Here is a 20,806-nt window from a genome sequence, read left to right as displayed (position 1 = left end):
AACGCAATTTGGTTAGTTTTAAGTGCCTAAATGAGGCGATGGCAACGCAGACAGCGAAACATCTGTTCCAATTTAACGCTCGAGCTGCGACCACCAAAAATTCTTTCCTTTATTTTCCCTTTGACCACAGCAAAGCTTCAGCAAAGGAAAGTTGGAGGGGGGGGGGAAGAAAAACATGGACCTAGATAGCATCATAAAAAGTTATGCGTAAAGTTTAGTCAGTACATTGATTTATTATCTCTCTCGGTACGCTCTCAGTACTCGGTATCCTATCAAAAGCCAGTCCTCAACAGGAAGAAGAAGCCCCATATTGAAGAAAAAGAAGCCAAGTATCTCCTTCCTTCCCATGTCGCATGCTAATCCATCTCAAGTGTCAATTCGTGCGTTGGAATCAAGTCAGTCAGCGATTTAATCGTGCTCCACTCTCTCTCCAATATTCTCCATATTCAATCCCCTCCATGCTGATTGAGCACTTTTTTTGGGGGCAGCTCTTTCAGCATTTTTTTTTTGTGTCCTATACACTTTCACTAAAGTACAAGACAATTTTGTCAAGGTAAGGAGAAACCGCATTAAAAGAGATCCAAAAATATGCCTGGACTTTGCCACGTTTAATGTGGCTTTTTAGCTTAGCTGTCAGAACAGATCTATTAAAGGCCAAAATAAATCATGTTAATGAACTTTTAATTAAATGCAAATATTCAACAAGTTATTTATTTCGATTGAAGAATATTGTTTTTTGTATATCCAAATATGGTAGCATATTTAATATTCGGTTTATCGTAAAATTCGCTTTTATTGTTTGCACGTTTATTTGTCTTGGGAGCGAAAAGAACGAAGAAATGCTAATAAATAATGTATGCGTCTCTTGTAAATGTAGATTTCGTTGTGTGTGTGTGTTGGGTGTGTTTTTCGAGGGGTCGTCTGTGGGTTAATGTGCTGTCAATGCTTCAAGTTAAAATGGCGTGCAATTGATTTTGCCACGCCCACTTGGAAACACTTGAAGGCTGCTGCGTGTAAGAATATAGAAGCTATGTAAATGCCGCTGTCAATATGCAGAATCGCTGAAACATGCCAAAGATTGCAGACATCTACAATATATATTATATTATATGTATGTATATTGTATTTGCCAAGTACAAGCGAACACTTGTCCAACACTTGCGCCCAAGATAAACAGCTGACAAGTGTGTAAGGCCCACAGAATAGGAGTCGCAGTCGCAGTCTCAGTCTTTGTCTCGAAGCTACAATCAAGCTCTGTTTCCAGCCTTAGGCAATGGCTCCATCTGAGTCTCTCTCTCTCTCTCTCTCATTCTGTCATTCTCTGTGGCTCAAGCAGCCACAGACCCATTCAAAGTGATTTAGTGCTTGTGGTCAAGTGGTCCATGATTGACTTGCCTCTGCTAAGAGCTAAATGAAAGACATACACGCACCCACACTTACACTCACACACACACAGAGAGGCTCACGCATACTTAGACATCAACTGAACAAACTTTAATGCAATTGAGGCTTTAAGGCTTTCATTAAACAAGACTGGCAAACAGGCTTAAGACGTAATGTTATTAGTGCTGCATAGATTTGTTCTAATTAATTATACTAAATGCTTTTACAATTATTTAGTTCTCATAAATATTCGTTAAATTTAACGTTGTCTAAATCATTTAAATTCTTAAGCATTCTTAACATATTTAATTGGAGCGTTTAGTTTAGAGTTTAATATTTTGTGCCTAATAGATTTAGTATTGATTACATTAATTTTTGTATTTAGTAAGAAGTTCGATAAATAAATCATGTTAATTCTTAAGTATCTTTAATATTTTTTATTGTGTGTTTAGCTGAGAGTTTAGTAATTTCTGCTTAATAATTTCAATATTGATTACGTATATTATATGAAATTTTCTTAACGAAGAGAGTGTAATGAATAACTTTGCTGTTTAAGAGATATTTTGAAATTGTGAAAATTGAGATTATTCTTAGAATCATTTCAGCATAATTTCAATTTGTATATATTTAATTGAAAGTTGCACTTCTCATTAAGTTCGACTATGATTTTCCTTCCAAGGTCTTTGCAGTTTTCTTTCAATTATTTTGTTCGCAACTCGCGCCATGCAAATCTGCAATAGCTCAATTTTAATTATGCAAACAGCTCAATAATAAACTTCTTTGTTCTTTCACTTTTGAAAACAACTTTTTCGTTGCTCAGAACATACATTTTAAATTTCAGTAGCTTAGCTTTAGCTTAACCTTCTAAGCTATCAACTGCAGCTTGTTAAACTTCTTGATTTATTTCTAACTATTTTCTTGGTTGCTTAATATTCTAACTATTTCTTACTTTTCTAAATTGTTATGTATATATATTCTTTTATTGCATTTGCCAAGCGCACACTTTAAGCAACTCCCCCAGCTTATATGCTCTACTATATTATTTACATCTCTGGCTTAACTATATTGATATAGTTGACCACAGAGATACAGCCAAAGCTCGCAGATTTCCGATGCTTTACAGCAAATACAAACACAAACAGAAATATACTTTTGTAAGGACTTCGGACTCAGGACTTGGGACTAGCATGCACTTTTATCGTTTATTATGTGGGGATTAGTGTTTAGTGCGTTGATTGTGTGCGTGCTCAATGCGGTCAGAGTCATAATTTTGTTACATTTGTCACGCCTACCCAGAGAGAATGAAAGAGAGAGAGAGAGAGAGAAACAGAGAACTGCCCTTTTAATAATCGCATGTTTGCCTGCACTAAGTGCAATTTCTTTTGTGATTTGATTGTGATTTGGATTCTTTTGCGAGCGATAAGCTTCAACATGCAAACGAGCAAAGAATGGAATCGAAATAGGGATGAAAAAACGGTGAAGAACTTCAGGCGAAGTTCATCCGTTGGCGCTTTTAATTATTAAATGCTTCACTCCTGGGCTTGGCCAGCATGTCGACGAACTTGCTCATTAAGCATCTAAAAGGCGGGGCGAGTGCTTGCATTCAATGGCAATGGCAAATGGCGAATGGTGAATGGCGAATGGCAATCAAAAACCTTTCGGCGCTGCCACAGAAAAATTTGCTGTCGACAAAACTTTGCTGTCAATTAAAGGACGTGGCTCATTCCCCGCCCCCTCTCTGACCCCCTCCCTGCTCTACACGCAATCTTATTCTCATTTCACGTTCTCCATTTCTGCTTAAGTTGTTGTCAATGACTTTTACTCTTTAACTGGCAGCTGTCTATATTCCCTGAGGGACAATACTTTGAGCTGACGATGGCAGCCAGGCATTTGGCAGTTGGCAGTTGCGAGTCACAATTGTTGTTGCTGTTGTTCTTCTGGTTGTCGTCGCAAAAGTCATTAATGGCATGCCTTAAGCACAGGATTTTCGCATGCTTAGCTGTATCCCGGTTCTCAGAATGCAATTGCTGCATGTCCTTGACATAATTTACAATTTCAATAACATTTTCGCCTCCTTCAGCTGCTACTGCTGCTGCTTTTTCTTGGTATGCTGGCGCAATTTATTTGCGCATTTGCCCTGGCACAACTCCTTTAGTAAGTCGTAAGTCGCAATCATCATCATCACCATCATCATCGACATAATGAGGATCATTGTGGCTGTTGCTGCTGAGGGAACATGCGCATTTGTCATCATTAAAAATGGTTGGATGGCAATGGGCAATGAGCACCGAGCAAAAATTAGTTGCTCTTCCTGCTGCGTGAGTCCTGTGAGTCCAGGAAGGATATTTATGCGTGTGCAGCTCTGCCGGGCCAAAGGCACTTGAAGTGTCACGCCCTGCCGCCTCTCACTGTTGTCTCATTTGCTTTTGTTGCTACTTCCACTGCTGATGCTGCTGCTGCTCATTATGGCTTAAAAAATGTTAAGCACGTCGCCGCTTGTTTGCATGGAAGTGGAAAGTCGTCGTCCTTTTTTTTTGTTGCTGTGTGTTCCACAACTGGCACTTGAAGCAGGTCGTCGTCGTCGTCGACGCTTGGGTCCAAAGCAAGCCAAAACCAAATAGCGCCCAGCACCAACAGCAGCAACAGTAACAGTAGCAGCAGCCGGCAGCCACTTGATAGTCAACGCTGACATCTCATTATGGTTGTCAGCGCTTTGCTGGCCCCGTCGCATCAACCAACCAAGCAACCAACCAACCAACAGTGCGTATGTGTGATGTCAACTGCCAGTCCCAAGTCCTCTTCAGGTCCCTTTCCGCCCCCACACGCATTTCAGTCATTGCCTGTGACTGCGTGCTCATGTGTAAGCAAAATGGCTACAACGTGAATTATTTTTATGTGCCTTAGAGGACCAATTTTTGGTTGTCTACCCGCCTTCCTCTCCTCCTCTATCTCAAAGTGTGCTTGTGTGTGTGTGTTGCCTGCTGTGCCTGCTAGTTCTGTTCGGTCGCTTGTCTCAATTTAAATTCATATACATTTGCTGGCAGCTAAATCTATTTTTATTACACGCTGTAGAGACCAAAACATTGCTATGACTGGCCAACTGACCCAAATATAAAGGGACACTCGCTGCAATTCTTTATTAAATTAGATATGTTTGTAGATAGAAGACACAATGATGATAGCGAAACAATGATATGAAATCGTTTGAAGAGCAGGAAAATGAGTTAGATGTAGATGTTTTCACCATTATTAATTAATTTAGGTATTCACTCATTTGACTCTATGATTAAATACAAAGATTTAGTGTGTTGATAAGAAAAAATAAGATGCTGATGTTTTTCATAGAAACTCATCTAGTTTGATTTATTTATATGTTCGACCAAATTAATGGACAGGAAAATATAGTTGTAGTACAGAAATCAATGTTTCTTTAAAGCTTTCTACTATTCTCCAAACCAAATTTTCTTTTACTTAATCTTCTTTCTATTTTTGTTATTTTATAGTAATCACTTTTCATTACAGGCAACTGACATTGTATTCTTGGTAAATATAAATTTAATGTTCTGATAAAATTTTTGAAATTATTTAAGAAATAATATTGTACATATAAAAACACCTACTGAAATCAGGTCTCAATTGCTTAGGCTGACAATCTGGCATATTTTGTACTCTATGGAATATTTTGAAAGTAGTATCACATTGATATACCAAATACAGCCTACAGTATATTTTAGTATTGTTAGGTATATTAGATCGGTATATTTTTAGATTTGTATTCTTTGTATTTTTTTTTGTTTCAAAATATTTCATTAAAATCAATGACATAATATAGTAAAATATTACATAAATTAATTTACTCCAATAAGGTTTAATACTTTAAAAATAATGTTCATTTGACATTGGTTCTCATACCAAAAATTCTACTACCCAAGACACATCTGTTCTTATTAAGTCTTATTTCTATTCTTTCTATAGCTTGTATTTTTATTTCATTGGCTAACTTTGCTGGGAATTGTCTTCAAATCCGCTTATGGTTACAGTACTGTGACTATTTATTCCTGCAGTCAAGCGCTGAAACGATAATACACTTTCCTCTATGATTGCTTCGACTGTTCGAATACATATAAATTTCTCCCACAACTCGTCAACTTCAATCGATTCGAGTGTGTGGGTGTGTGTGTGTGTGATGCAAATATGTCAATTGTCGTGGGGCAAAATGAGCAACAATCGCGACAAGTTGTTTTGGTTGCAAGTTATTCAAACTGTTGGCATTCACTAGTATTGCCAGCGACATCCTCGTAATTTGCAGAGCACTTGAAAATGGTTGAAAACCGCATGTCCAGGACCCACTGGCAAGCCGCCCACTTTTGTGATTTCGATTGGCTTCTCGCATAATGCAATGAGAGAGCGAGAGAGAGGAGATAGAGACAGGACAGAACCACAATACCCGCAGTCACAATAACACAGAGGCAATGGCAACAATTGTAAGCCAATTGTCTGGGATGCACAATAGGCGAAAGCGATGGAGACAGCGAAAGCGACAGCAACGGAGACAGAGATGGAGGCAGAGACGGAGACAGTTTTGTCTGTTGCGTTATCCTGCAATACCAAATGCCGGCGTGTGCGTTTCCTTCATCTCAATTTTTAATCCCACAGCAAAGTGGGCACCGGATTTATGCGACGTCAGTTTGCAAAATGCAGTGAAAGAAAAGAAAAAAAAAAGGAGGAAGGAAAATAAGGTAAACGGATGCGGATTCGATTCAAGGCGTTGGCAATGCGATGTTCGAGCATATAAATCAATATTTTGCCAAAAAAAAAGGTCAATGCCAATGTCTGAAATGAAAATTGCTGCAAATTGAATGCGTTATCAAGAGCTGAATTTTAAAGACAGCTCAGCGTTTGTGTGTGTAAATAAAATGGAAAATGGAGATGAAGATGAAAGCTTTGGTGCTTAAATTACTTTCACTCGTCCTTGTTACTTTGACTCGTATAATTTATTCGGTTCGATTCAATACTTGAATCGATTCAATTCGATTGGCATGCAATATACAGAAGACAAGTTGTAAAACCGTGTTGCACTCAGCATTCGTGACATGACTGTTGTGTGTAGTAGTTAATACGAGGACGAGGAGGAAGTGAATGTTGGTGTTCTTTCCCCTTTGCAATACTTTTGTAAAATCTCAGTCGCTGCGCCACTTGACTTTATGAGCTGAGAGCGCAGCCTTTACAGCATTCTGTGTGTATTAATACACTTAAAAAATCGTTGCCTGTGGCAGCTGTAAAGTGAGTGTTAAAGAGCTGCCACACTCAAGGGGGCTAAAAAGCGAAAAAATTCCGAATAAAGTGTGTCAGTGTGTGTGAGATGAGGAAACAAAAGCTCTCACATGTTGTACATTATGCCTTAAGCTTTATTGAGTTAACGCTGATGCGACCACACACTGAGATACTGAGTTGATTGTTACCTTTAATTAGCAGTAAGTAACTCTGATGTTACCCAAGCACTTGCTTTGAGAGGCTCACTCTATCCTCGCTCTCTCTCTCTCTCTTTGCACGATGGCACTTGCTTTTGAGCGACGCTGTCAATATTAAATATTTACCATGCATCTCGCACAAAATTTTGTGCCCAGCCTTTTCTGCCCTTTCGTATATTGCGCATACGAAATGTTGGTCGGGTTGTCAGCCAGCCAGCCAGCCTGTTTGCATGTGTGAATAAACTTGCTGTTAACTTAATTCTCATCGTCAGCAGCAGCAGCAGCAGCAACAGCAACAGCGTCATCATAATTGCACAAATGTTGGTAAATTATTGAAAATCCTATCTGCATCTCGCTCTGCCGCTCTCTCGCTTTGCATTTCAAATGAAAATTGATTTGGTTAACTTGAACTGCAGTCACGTCAGTGTGTCGAGTACACATCGTTTTGATTATTTATGCGTGTATACGCAACGTTACGTTGCCAGGTTCAGTACACAGGCCTCTTGCCTCCCTATACATATCTGTGTAACACAGCAGAAGCAATCATGGCCAAATGAAATCACTGAAGCATTCTTCAGCAGCAGCAGCAGCTATGGAGCAGGCATCCTTTGGTCAAGCAAGGCAACATCCTGTTGCCCATTCGTCCGCTTAAAAAGCAAATAAAAATCATGCAACACAAAATACAACAGAGTCGCAAAAGGGGTTGAGCACGACGTATGTGAGCTTTGGTTTGGACTTTTCTCTTTTGGTTCTGCTCAATGTAGCTACTCTGTTGATGCAGGTGCGGGGACGGGGGCGGGTGCGTGGAAATAGTATTGAGATCTTCTCCGCAAGCCTTTAGAAGACGCGGGACCCAAACGAGGCTGTCAGTGTGCAAAGGCGCCTCGACGTTTGATTTACGTTTCAGATTTTGAAACTACGACTAATGCAAACAGGGTGCCTATCAAGCATTGTTTGGATTACAATTTCCATATCAATACCCCAATTTATTTATTTGTTGATGCATATCAATTATTATGTTTGATGTGATTCAAAAAGATTTACAATTAATTATTAAATGAAATTTGTATAATATTTTTCTGTTAAGTGGCATTCAATTTCCTTTTTTATTTTTCAATTATTTTGATTGCCTTTTAATGATATTTAAATACTTATTAATTGTTGTCTTTTTTTGGAAAAATATAAGTACAGATATGCGCGAATTGCAGTTATTTAATTATCACTTGATTTAATGTCCTTTCCATTTATTGCCATGCTATTTAAATTATTTGTATGCTACAAAGTTCGTACGTCACAATATTATTTGTAGTAAAATTAATAAATTGATTTTTGAGCAATAATCCTACAGCCGATTGGGCTCGACTGTGAGATAACCGCTATACCAAATTAAAATACCGAAAAATACTAAGATATACCAAAGAATATCCATTTTCAATAAAGGCCTTTTACAAAATTATACAAAATAAAAATACTAAACTATACCGAATGCTATATTTGGTATATTAATATAGTTTTGCATTTTGAATATACCAAAGAGTGCAAAATATACTAGATTGTCAGCCAAAGCAACTAAGACTCGCAGTATACATTTTTTGTCTATAAAAGTGTTTCTTAAATAAATTGTACAATATTACAATATTTTTAAATTATTCAGCAATCATAAATATTTACTATTCATACTTTCAACAAATTTATTTACTCTTTATTTATTTTCCTGTCTTTATTGTCAATTGCTTAGCAGTACTCACAAGTTTATCTAACAGCGCCTATCTATCAATGGAACGACAAAAACAACTTAAAAAGTATCCATTGGCAGGGCAATTTCTCAATTTGTATAGATTTATAATGGAATTATAAAGTTTTGCGAATAGTTTGCAACTTTGCTTGCTGCGAATTGAGCTCAAGTTTGTAAGCAGCAACTCACTTGTACAGAGATTATCGCAACTACTTAGAGCAAACACCCTGTTGAATTTGCAAAAGAAGAACAACAAAAAAAGTCGAGGGATGTGAACTAATCTGACTGGATTTCGGGTGAAAAAAGTTACGAAATCGCTTCATTGGACAATTTGGGTTACTGCCTGATGCCTGATGACCCACATACATATGATTAGAGAACTGGATTATTATGCTGCCCACATATCATTCAAATACTCTGTTTTGGGTTTTATTTTTGTTTTTAAACAGAACGTTTCAAATCAAAAGAAATTTCGCAATAAACAAACGAAAAACGTTATATATATTTACGTAGTATGTATATACAAATAATTGAGTGCAGTCAACAATAAAAGTGATTTCGGTTGTGATTACAGCTGAAAAACAAACAAATAATCGACAATACACACATGTGAATGCGAATGGAAAAACAATGTTGAAAAGGCCAGAGAGTCAGAGCCGCAATGTTTTGACTCTGCTCTTGGCTAACATCCTCACCAAAGTTTGACTTGCAAGTCTCGCCAGATTTCGCTCATAGCTAGCTGTCCTGCTAAGTGAGTTGTTCAAGCTTCGACTAGCCATAAACTTTTAAAGTTTGCAATTTAATTTCAATTTGCGCAGCAAAACGTGTGCAGCTCTCGGTGCAATGGTGTGTGAGAGAGGGGGATACAAGTCAAATATCGTACAAAATAGTAATAATAATAATAGCAGCAGCAACTGTGTAACAGCAAGAGCAGCTGCCGCCGCGGGCAATGCCATCCAAATCAAATTTCAAAACACGTAACTGCAAGTGCGGTCATATATGAAACCGAAACCGAAGCGGATGGGGAGAAATGTAGAGAAGAATTCAGTTATTGGGAATTGCTTTTGGGGCAAGCTCAACGCGGTGCCATCTCAAATCGTTGGCCATCGCATAAATTTGATTTGTGTAGCACATAAAAAACAAGAAAACTGTGCTAAATAACGCTGAGCAACAAGCAACAAGAGACAGAGAGAGAGAGAGAGAAAAGCAAACAAAAGCGAAACAAAATGTAACGCATACGCAGCGTGGGCCCAGGCAAAGGCAAACGTTGGAGGTCATTTTATTTATCTTTTGCTTTCCTTTTTATAGCTAAGCACTGCAGGTAATTACATTCTTATTAGGTTTACAATGCATTAAAAAACGTCGACATTCATGATAGACAAACTAATGCGGAAAATTTAATAGAGCTCTTTGTGCTATGCGTGAAGACAATACGCGTACACTTAGCGAAAGCTAATAGGCGGGATTTGATGTCTGCGAGATAAATTACATTGAAAAGAATTTAATTAAGGTGATTTTATTAAAGTAGATAAATTGTGTGTGCTTTGGGGCTGAAGTTGTTGCAAACAAATTAAATGTATTTTATATAAAAGAGCTTAGTTAGAATATGTGTTAGTTGGAACATAAATAAATAATAGGCAAATATTTAAAATAAGTCAAATTGGAATACATTTTGATTAAAAGTAAATTATTATTTGAAGTTGTATTAGTTTAACCCCAAATAAATAGTATTAACATTTATTTCAATAAAAATTATATAGTAATGTAATATTGGTTATCGGCTTTTTCTGGCTTACTAATTTTAATACAAAATAATTTTTTATTGATATAATTTTCTTCTGAGCTCTCGTCTAATTTAATCCATAAAATGCTATTATTATATACATAAGCTTTGTTTATTCTATGATGTCTGCCTTTCAGCAAAAACACCTTAATTATAATTCAAATTAGTTACATTGTAAATAAATAATACGCAAACAATTGAGATTTCAATTAAAAATAAATTATTATTATAAATATTATAAGTTAATAAAGGGAATAATAATAAAATTAACAGCTTTTAAGTGGTTGGGATTCAATCTTAATTTTCTAACTTACAAACTATTTCTAGAATACAAAATCATTTTTTATTCTCACAATTTTTCTCTAATCTGGCTTACAATCCAGTCCATAGAATGCTATAATTATATTTTTTCTACACATAAGCTTGGTTTGTTTATGATGTCTGCCATTTTGCCGTTTCAATTAGCTGATGTCTATCAGCTAAGCACTGCAGCAAGTCCTGGTTTACTATAAACTAGTAGTTGTCTTAACACCCGCCCCTTCTATATAATCCCGCTTAGCGTGTGTGTCGGCGATGTCGTTTATTTGTGGCTCCTAAGGCAACGCAGCGAACTCGGAACGAAAGCGAACTCAACCCAAAGCAAGCGCGACAAAAATAGTTGTTTGACTAAGCAAAGTGATATTCTGCAAGTCGAAGAATAAGCGTAACTAACAGATACCCTGCTAAAAATATAACAATGTTGCAATCTATTTATGGCGTCAGCTAAAATGTTTCATTACTTTACGATCGATTTGTATAGCAAAGTGTTAAAATTACATTATAACTTTATTGCGTTTCAATTCGGACGAAATGTGTCTCAATCCGTCAGTTAACAGTTTTCCCAAGTCTAAACTCGCCTCAACTGTTTGCTATGTGTGCAGACAAAGTTGCCACAAAGTTGCACGCGCGCGCTGTTTGATGAAACTTGGCTAAGAAACGCCGCAAGCAACAAATTATGTAAAATGGAAAACGCGATTTACAATCGTATAAGAACAGAGTGCGACCAAAAAGAGTGATAAGCGGACTTAGAAGCAATACGAATAAACGTGTTTGGCTGAGTTCTCGGAAAAACTGTTGCTCGACTTACAGCGAAAGAGCTCAAAGGCATTCGTTATAGCATACTATCCGTAATTTTAGCGCCACTTTTCCATTATGCGTGCGCGTTTCCAACTCCCGTTTCCAGTTTTCTTTTACTTTTTGCTTTTTTTTTTTAGTTAGGTTAGCTCGCGAAAATTCAATAAACACGGCAGCAGCAACAAACTTTTAGCTGAGTGCTAAACAAGGTAAGTCCATTGTGTGTTGGCCACGCCCCAGAACATTGCAAAGGAGCTGTTGATGGGGCCAAGGGAGGGGAACGGAAGCTGACTCGCCTTTCTGCCAAATGCAGCTGGGCATAAAGTTGCCTTTGCCCAAATGCATTCAACAAAAACAGCGTCGAACTCGAACTCGAACTCGAACTTTAAATTGAAGTTGAACAAATTTTATTTGCACGCCCGCACTTTAAGTGCTGGACAGACAGAAATAAAACAAAAAAAAACGAAAAGGAAAAGGAAGACAGAACACGACGCTCGCCAGGTGCTTAATGAACGGCGACAACTTCGCCACGTAGTAGCAATCGGCTAACAAAAAAAAATAAAAAAAAAGAGAAGCAGGCTATAAAAAGAAAAGCAAGCCTATAAAAAGTATCACCTGCTGTGTTATTGTTTTTGTCAGCTTTTTGCCTTTATTTTTCGTTGCTCAAATTTTTCCGAAATATGGAATGGCGGACCAAGGACCAAACAGTTCCTTGGGGAGCAGCGCCTCAACTTAAATAAAAGTCACCGATGATTGCCATCATAATTTATACAGAGAACCAGTCCGGGCAGCTGGCCCAAAAGAAGCAGCCGCCGCCGTTGTTACTTTCACTTTGAGTGGGCATGAGAAAGTGTTTCAGTAAATTGATAAAATATTGCTGATGCTGACAGCAGATGTATGAAGTATGAAGTATGCAATACGCGCGCTTGATTGATGATCCAAATGCTCCACAACTCAACCGCAGAGTGTATCGTAGATGCTGATACTGATGGCCTTCAGATTCAATTAGGTCGAGTAGCAGAAAGCTACTCTGATGAGAGTGCATTCTCTTAGCGAGTTGACTAAATTGCGTATACGTAGTACGTATACGTATTCACTAAATTGGAGTTGTCATTGTAAGAAGCGATCAGTTCGATAGAGTTTAATAAATGAGTGAAAGTTAAATTGAAAAGATAAAAGAAAGCATTAAATGAAATGCAGAACAGAATTGTCATTTGATATTCGTCCACGTGCCTTTAGAATATTTATTGGGCGCTAAAAAATGGTTGGGAAAACTCAAGTCAAGAAAATAGAGAAGTCATAAAAATAATACTCTCTTCCTACTTTGATATTCTTTTCAATTATAGGAATTTAATTGCAAACGAGTGACTTTTCCAAAAATCAACAAACAACTTTCCAAAGAAATGGCAATAAAAGCCACAGATAAAAAATCCATATGCACATCAGTGAATTACAAAAAGAAGAACATGAACAGCTTTTGATTAATAAGTGAATGCCATGTGTGATTGTAATGAAATTTTGCAGTTTCATTCATGATGAATCCTCCGATACTCGCACTCTGTCCACAAAATCGTAAAGCACGTGAGGCGTGCCAGAGAGCCTTTTGTTGATTCAATTGTTCAAAAGTAAACAACTTTTTGGTTTCCCACACACACAACACAGAGACACAGACACAGACACAAATACAATTGCAGTGCAGAGCTGTTCGCACGTCAATCGAGTTGCTTTTTAAATTAAATTTTTTCGTTCTGTTTTTTATAGCTTAAAATAAACAACAACAAGTTTCTTTTATTTTGTTCCCCTCTATTTTTTCGTATTTGGGTGTTTTTGCTGTCGGAATTCATGTGGCCAACTGCTTCTTGTCGTGTTTCAGCTCTCTGTGTGTTGCTCTGTTTTCTGTTCCCAAGTGGTTGCCGTTGCCGTTGTTGTTGCTATTGCTGTTCGATCTACTGCAAAAGCGAGGCTGGCAATAAAATAAATATGATACCAGCGGATAGATTGTTAAACTAACAAAAGTCTGTATATATACACACTCACAGAAGAGGGACGATGGCAGCGCAAACTGGCAACGGTAACAGCTTTCGTTTTCATTGCTGGCCATTGGCTTCACACGTTTCACTTTCGATTAGGAGGGTTCTGGATATTGAATACTGAATACCGAATGCTTACGCATTTGGGTTCAGAGTAGCAAAAAAGAGACAGCGACAGTGAGAGTGAGAGTGAGAGCGAGTCAGAGAGATATCTACGCTGAGTTTGCGTTTCAATTTCCGCTGATTGAAGTTTGCCACCTGGACGACGAAATGGAGCGCAGGAAATGATGGCAATTAAATTGAATGCAGACACCATTAAGCCTAAGGAGTAGGCCGCGTTTAGTCCCCGTCGTATTTTCATTTATTTCTTGGAGTTTATCTTCAGCTGATTGGATGCTGTTCAAGTTTTGTTTAAGTATTTAACTCGCTCGTTCGCTCGCTCGCTTGGTGTGTGTGTGTGTGTCAAAAATTGTATGAAAACTTTGCAGGTGGCTTAATTCGATTAGCAGAATTTTAGCCACAATTTATGCTAACTTTGCTCTTGTTGTTGCACAAGTGACTAATAAACTTTTAATTGAGTTTTAAGCCGTTGACTAAAACTGTAAAATATTTTGATGCCCGAAACAAGCAAACAGCAAGCAGCGAAGAGCAACAGCGACAGACATCAAATATTGTCGCCCATTTTTGGCAAGTTAACGACTTCCCGTTATGGGAACATTTCAATTTCCTGTGTCCTGTTTGAAAAATTAATGCCAAATTCGAAACAAATTGCCAACAGCGAGCAGTCTGAATGACAACAACCAGGAAGTAAAGGATGCCAGAAGAGTTGAGTCGAGTCGAGTCGAGTCTGTCTCCTACTGTATCTGCTGTTGCTGTTTCTGCTGCTGGTACAAAAACATTTTTGCCAAAATATGCCCGCAAACCTCAACAGAATTTCGACAGCAGTCGCAGCAACCATAAGCTGGTAGAAACAGAGAGTGTTGCGAGGCCAAAAATTCACTTTTTCCCACAGCACCCGCAACATAATAATGGATGTGTGTGTGCCCCTGCTGACAGGCATAAAGAGTGTAAGGCGAGGGCGAGGAATATGTCGGGAAATGTTGCTCTGTGTCTGGCATTTAGCAGCATAGCAGAAAATCAATGTTACCAGCAGCTACAACACAAACAACAATCAACAACCGACTACCGAATACCGACAGCAAGAACAGCATTTACATGATGTTGGAGCAGCTTGGATAGGTCGTCACCTCGAGGCCCGTGGAATTTTCTTGTGTGTTCCAATTTCTTATATATGTTTTTTTTTTGGGGACTCTGTGCGCCGTCTGAGCCGCAATTTAAATTTATAAGCCCTAAAATTGCCAAGCGAAAATTCTTATGCGCATTGTTCTCTCGCTCTTCTTATGTCTCGCTTTGTGTGCGAGTGTGAATGTGTGTGTGTGTGTGTGTGGCTCGGCTTTTATGGCAGCCGGTTGCCATAAATTAAATGGCCCCTGCAATAAAAGCCAAATCAATTTGAGCGTGAAATCGATTTTCATTTCTTTCATTTTTCACATCTCTCACACAGTCTCGCTTCTTTCCATTCCCACACTCAATCGATAAATTCTCGAGCAAAGTGTGCAACAGGTTATTTACCGCGTCTGTGCTGTTCAGATGGCAAACTAAATCAATGCCATGGTTGCCGTGCAACCAAATGGTGTTGCAATTGTCGCCCTTTTGCTGATTAATGAGCGATAGACAGAAAGAGAAAGCACGCAAACGTGCGACGTGCAACAGTGTGGAAAAGCAACTAGTGCGATTCAGACTGAGACTGAAACTGAGGCTGAGACTGAGACTAAGGCCATTGCTCGATCAAATCGTCAATGAACTTCTGCTTAACAATCTCGCTCTGATTGCTTCTCATACACTTTCTCATTCATTGACAAACTCTTATTTCAGGGCACATTTGTTTGCTGTTTTTGTGTGCAATTTATGCTTTTAGCAATTACTCGTACATTATTCAGTCAATGCTCTTGGCAACATATTTGTCGTCTGATGTTTGTGCTAAATGTACCGGAAATGCATTCGAAAAAGCCCATTTCAGTGTTTATTCATTTTGTGTATGACATGCATATTTTATTACCCAAAAGTCGTTTATGGTGAGGGAATATTTAATTTGGATTTTAATGCACAAATTTGTGAATATTGCTGTGGGTAAATAATAAAAATAATATCACATATTTCAATAAATATATTTACTTGTAGATTGTATTTTATTAAAATATTTATTGTCATAATTTAATGTAATAATACTGAGTTTACTTTGGCAAGTTCAAATTGTGCAAATTGTATTGCAGTAACTGTTTTCGTTTTAAATTCATTAATTAGCACATTTACTTATTTACAATCACTTAATGTTGTGTTTTACTATACTGACTTTTGCTTTTACAAGTCAAAATTCTGCTTATTGCATTAATCTGTAAATATTTCAAAACGTCAAAAAACAAATATTTAAATAAGAACATTTACTTTCAAAGTGAATTTTATATGTATAAAATTTATAAATTGTTGTAATGTTTTCTACTTGCTTTACTTATTATGCACTTATTCCATTGCAATAAGTATGCAGTAACTATTTGTAATTTTATTGTTTACACTTCTAAATATCGCAGTGTTTAAATATGCAAAGTAATATCTGATTTATTAACAAATACATTTGCTTTTAGTCCAATATTGGATCTTCAAATTAATTTCAATGTTTTCTATATATAGTTCTATGTACTTTTGATTAAAATTAAAATTCAGATTTAATTAGATTTTAATGCATACATTTCTTAATATACAAGGTAATATCTGATGTTTAAGTAAGCACATTAACTTGTAAATTGTATTTAATTCAAATATATTACAAGTTGTTTTAATGAGTTCTACTTTTTCTTCAGCTTAAAATGAGCTGTCACTATTATTGTTATTGCTTTTAAACCCATTTCTACTAACTGCTGAAAGTAATAACCTTTAATAGAGTTTCAAACTTTCGCCCCTTTCGCAATTATTCTCCCCCCTGCCTTTTCCTTGGCCCATTTGAGTAATTTTACAATAGACATTTCGTAGGTGTAGAGTGTATTGTGTCTTCGGTCTTTGGGCAAGTCTCTTGCACTTTGCTTGTCATTATTTTTAATTTGCGCATCTATGACAACGAACGAGCAGCGTGTCCGGGACCTGGTCGGTCACTGGGGCTAAGAACTGGGCACAACCTCGAATAGAGGTGGAGGAGGGGGAGGAGGGGGAGGAGGACAACTGAAAATAGTTGGCTGTCTCACATCTGGCGTTGACAATGCAATTTCCGCTCGACAGGCAAAAGTACACACGGCAAGAGCACAGCAAGTGAAGGTGGAAAAACGAGTCTTGTCGAGGAAGACACAAGACACACCCTAGTTGCTGCAGTTCGCAGTTGAGTTCAGTTTGTGTTTCCTGGTTTCCTGTTGCTGTCTCTTGCAACTTGGGCACTTGGCAGCTTGCCTGGTTTGTTGCCTGCTTGCGCCTCGGTTCCGGCCACTTGTGCATACAGAAATCAGCAATTAAAGATTAAACGAGCGAGAAGTATGTCTCTTCCTCCAAAAAAAGGATACTTCACGCCATTGAAGGCTTATTAATAAAGGCTTTTAAGGAGTGAGCACATGTTGCAGCTGGACAGCTTAATGCCTAGGAGATTGCTTTGCTTTTGGTGCAATTTTAATTGCATTACGCCTCTGGAAATTGCCAGGACACTCTCTCGCACACACACATACACACGAACAAGTTTTAATTGATGTCACAGCTGATGCACTTTGCGTTGGTCCGGATACGACAAAGCAAAAGCAAAAGCAAAGTCCCTCAAGACTCCAGTAACTTGGCAATTTCTCATTGCTTGCCTAGCTTTCCCTGTTGTTGTTGCACATTGCCTTTCATGCAGCCAGGTCCTTAGAGCCCGGGAGGCGCAACACAAAATAGAAAAAAAACGCAATACAATAGCAGTTGCCATCCTTTAATTGAGCTGTGCGCTTCGATAAACTTTAAATGGCATTTCAAATGACATCATTAAAAAGCGTTAAGTGCTGTGTGGCAATCGATATGACCAAAAAAAAGCAGAAATTCATTCCGCTCGTTTTGAATATGCATAAATAATATCATTAAAATTCCAGTGTTTGACCGGCGTGCGGTAATTTGACATCGATTATAATTAAGCTTATGGATTGTGGCATCAATCAGGCGTAAGCATTCCTTATCAAAGTATCAATATGAATCGATTTATCGCAGATTTTAAGGCACATACACGCACACACTCCCCAAGTCCCTACAAATCCGCTTAAGTCAGAGCCAAAATCTGCCCGAGATGTGCCCCATGGGAGCAACCCGGCTTCCTTGCTGTTGCGTGCCGCATCAAATCAAATACGAGCTCAGCCCAGTTATCTTTTCGGTCATATCATTTGCCACTTGCCACATGGCACAGAGCTGCCGTAAGGCTTTAACGCCTCGACACGTGTTTGCTCCAGAGTTTGCAAATTTTCTGTGTAGTACTTGAAATTTATGTCAGCAATATCTAAAGTGACTTTGCTTTGCTTTAAACCAAAGTGACTGTGGTCCACTCGAAGCCCGCATATGAATAAATAGATGTAGAAATACTCTTGTGTGCGTAATTAAATTTCGTTTCGTAATTAATTTCCAAATAGTTTGCCAGACACAACGTTTGTCTGCGGTCAATGAAACGAAAATAAATAACAATTATTTATAAGTGCCATTGAGTGTAAATGCCAAGTTATTAGATGAGCTCTACAAATGGAATTGTGTTTGAGATCAAACAAAGATTTGTCCTTTGTTTTCAATATGCAAATTTGTTGAGGTTAATCGGAGATAAGAACTTTCTGTATTGGAGAAATATGTATAAGGCCAACGAAATATCAGTGTCAAATATCTATAAATATGAAATTGAAATAAATTTATATTTTCGTTAAAATACTTCAATATTTCAAATTAATTAAACCAATTTAACATTATTGTATGCAAATATGAATACGAGATATGAATGCCGAATATCTAGAAATGTGAACTCAATATACATGTATATTTGTTATTTGGTATATTCGTATTTTATTAAATTATTCAGTGAAATACTTCCATATTTAAACACACACAACTCCGCTAATCGACACAAATATTTCTGTACATATATTTATTTATGGCAAATGTGCCAAGTATTTACATTTTAATTTGATTTTATTATAATTAGCGTATTTTGTAAAACTATAATTAAATACAAATATTATTGACTAAGCGTGAGAAAATAATTTGAATGAGCAAACAGTATAATTAAAAACAATTATTTGATAATAAACACTGTTATCCAAAGGCGTGAAAATACAATGATTTGATATTAGAGCTGTTTGGTGCCAGAGGAGATTCATTAAAATCATTGACATTAATTGTTTGGGAATTAGAAAATTAGTGTAATTATTGCAAGGAAATCAAAGCCAGATATTGCAATTGCAATCAATTGAAACCTATTAAAATTTTATAAAGCATTTCAGTAGATATATTAAATGTCGAAAATATAATTTGAGTTGCATGCAACCTTTTGCACAGCTCCTGATGGGACTGACAGTGACAGAGCTTGTCGTCGTTGTTCATCATCGAATTACGTTTTCGGTGCAGCAAAATCAATACAAAAAGGTGAACAAAAGCAAAGTAAACGAAATAAAATGAAAACTGCACACACAAATACACACCTGGAGAGGAGACTTTGGGGCCAATGTCAAACGACGACCTTGCGCACAATGTCAGTCACACACACTCACAAACACACACACAAACACACACACACTTTAAAAATGTGAGACAAAGAAAGTTGCACCAAAAAGAGGGTGAAAAAAAGTATCAATTTGCCATGTTGCATCCTTTCAATCAAGCGCGAGAGGAAAGCTCTGTATTTATACCTTTCCTTTTTGTTTGTTTTTGTTGTTTTGTGTTTTTGGTCACCAGACACTTGATGACCTTTGTGCCTTTGTATTGGTATTTGTATTTGGCGCATTTGTTTTTTTTTTGCCTTGAATACGCACTCGTATGCCTTTTAGTTTTTCGTTGAGCTTCGCTCTGAGTGTACTCACCAATTGTGTAGGTGGCACCGTCCACAGTGAATGTGGCCGCTTTGCATTTGTTGAAAAAACGCGACGCAAAATCCAGTGCAGAGTTTTTCAAGCTGGACGAAACGCGGCGTATGGGCGAATCCGGACAGGATGTGGCTGCCATGGGTTGCAGCAATGGTGGCGTTGCCATCGTTTCAGCTGCTGCTTGCTCCAAAGTTATCGCACTGCTGGTCACAGTGTTGCTGCCACCGCTCAACCGAGCAGTTAGCGCAGCTGTCGCAGCTGGAGTAGCTGCTGAAGCTGTCCCGGTTCTGGTTAGACGAGATGGAACCACAGGCGTTGCGGCACCGGGCGCCAGGCGACGTGGCGGCATCGACGGATTCGACATTTTTGTTGCACCCGCGCACGCACGTTTCTCACAGGATTTTATTTCTCCTTTTTTCTTCTCTTTGCTTCCTCTTTTTTGTGGGGGTTTTGCTTTTTATGCTTTATGCCGCTGGTCACACTTGACAATCACTTTTCGCCGTTGATGGCGCACATTTTGCCAGAGTTTTTTGCTGTTGGCCGCTTCGCTTGCACACACAAACTCTGCGCATTGAAATTGGCCATTAGAACGTGACCCGAAAGTAACCTAACCCAAGCCAATTTGCTGCAATTAAGTTTACCAAATTGACAGCCTGACACAATCTAGTTTACGCTTGAGCGAGGGCCGATTAAACCGTTTCTAAAGCCAAGATTTTTGCTTGCTTTAAAGATTTATTTTCATCATCGTTTAAATATTTCTTGTCGATTTATTACACAGCATTTCAATGTGAGAGAATGCATTTTTATTGCAGCTACAAAAAAGTGTGCAGAAATCTCCTGCTACTCTTTCAACAACTTTGCGAAATAATCGATTTAAAAGCTTAATGGCTATTGACTTTTTTTTGGTAATCCTTGTTGGGGAAATTGAAAAGCCAACCCACTCTCTCTCTCTCTCTCGATTAATTTGCAGCAGTTTTCAATTTGCTCAACGTAAATTTAACCATAATTGCAATTACAGAAGAACCTTCAGCACCCGAAAAATCTGCTACACATGGAAGAGCTTGACTTTGCCAGCTGATGATGATTGCGCTCAATAAAACAGTATTATCCGGGCTACACACACAAGCAAAACAGAGCAGGGCAGGTGTATGGCAGGTTGCCTGAGGGCGTGG

General features: G+C 37.9%; 1 protein-coding gene across 2 annotated transcripts in view; it reads right to left on the bottom strand.

Moving 5' to 3' along the window:
- The window catches only part of LOC132798626 (dual specificity calcium/calmodulin-dependent 3',5'-cyclic nucleotide phosphodiesterase 1), a 102,476-nt gene extending 82,340 nt beyond the window's left edge, over positions 1-20,136 (bottom strand). Inside the window, exon 1 of one of the 2 annotated variants that reach the window (XM_060810583.1) lies at positions 19,632-20,136. In XM_060810583.1, the coding sequence (XP_060666566.1) occupies positions 19,632-19,998 (367 nt within the window). In that variant the 5' untranslated portion in view covers positions 19,999-20,136. The remainder of the gene's footprint in view (positions 1-19,631) is intronic. The other variant, XM_060810605.1, reaches the window with a different exon arrangement.
- Positions 20,137-20,806: the final 670 nt, after the last annotated feature.

This window comes from Drosophila nasuta, chromosome 2L (genome assembly GCF_023558535.2).
Source record: "Drosophila nasuta strain 15112-1781.00 chromosome 2L, ASM2355853v1, whole genome shotgun sequence".
In the NCBI taxonomy this organism is placed as follows: Eukaryota; Metazoa; Arthropoda; class Insecta; order Diptera; family Drosophilidae; genus Drosophila; species Drosophila nasuta.
The sequence above is the reverse complement of the archived record's forward strand: the minus strand, read 5'-3'. Positions and strand labels throughout refer to the sequence as shown.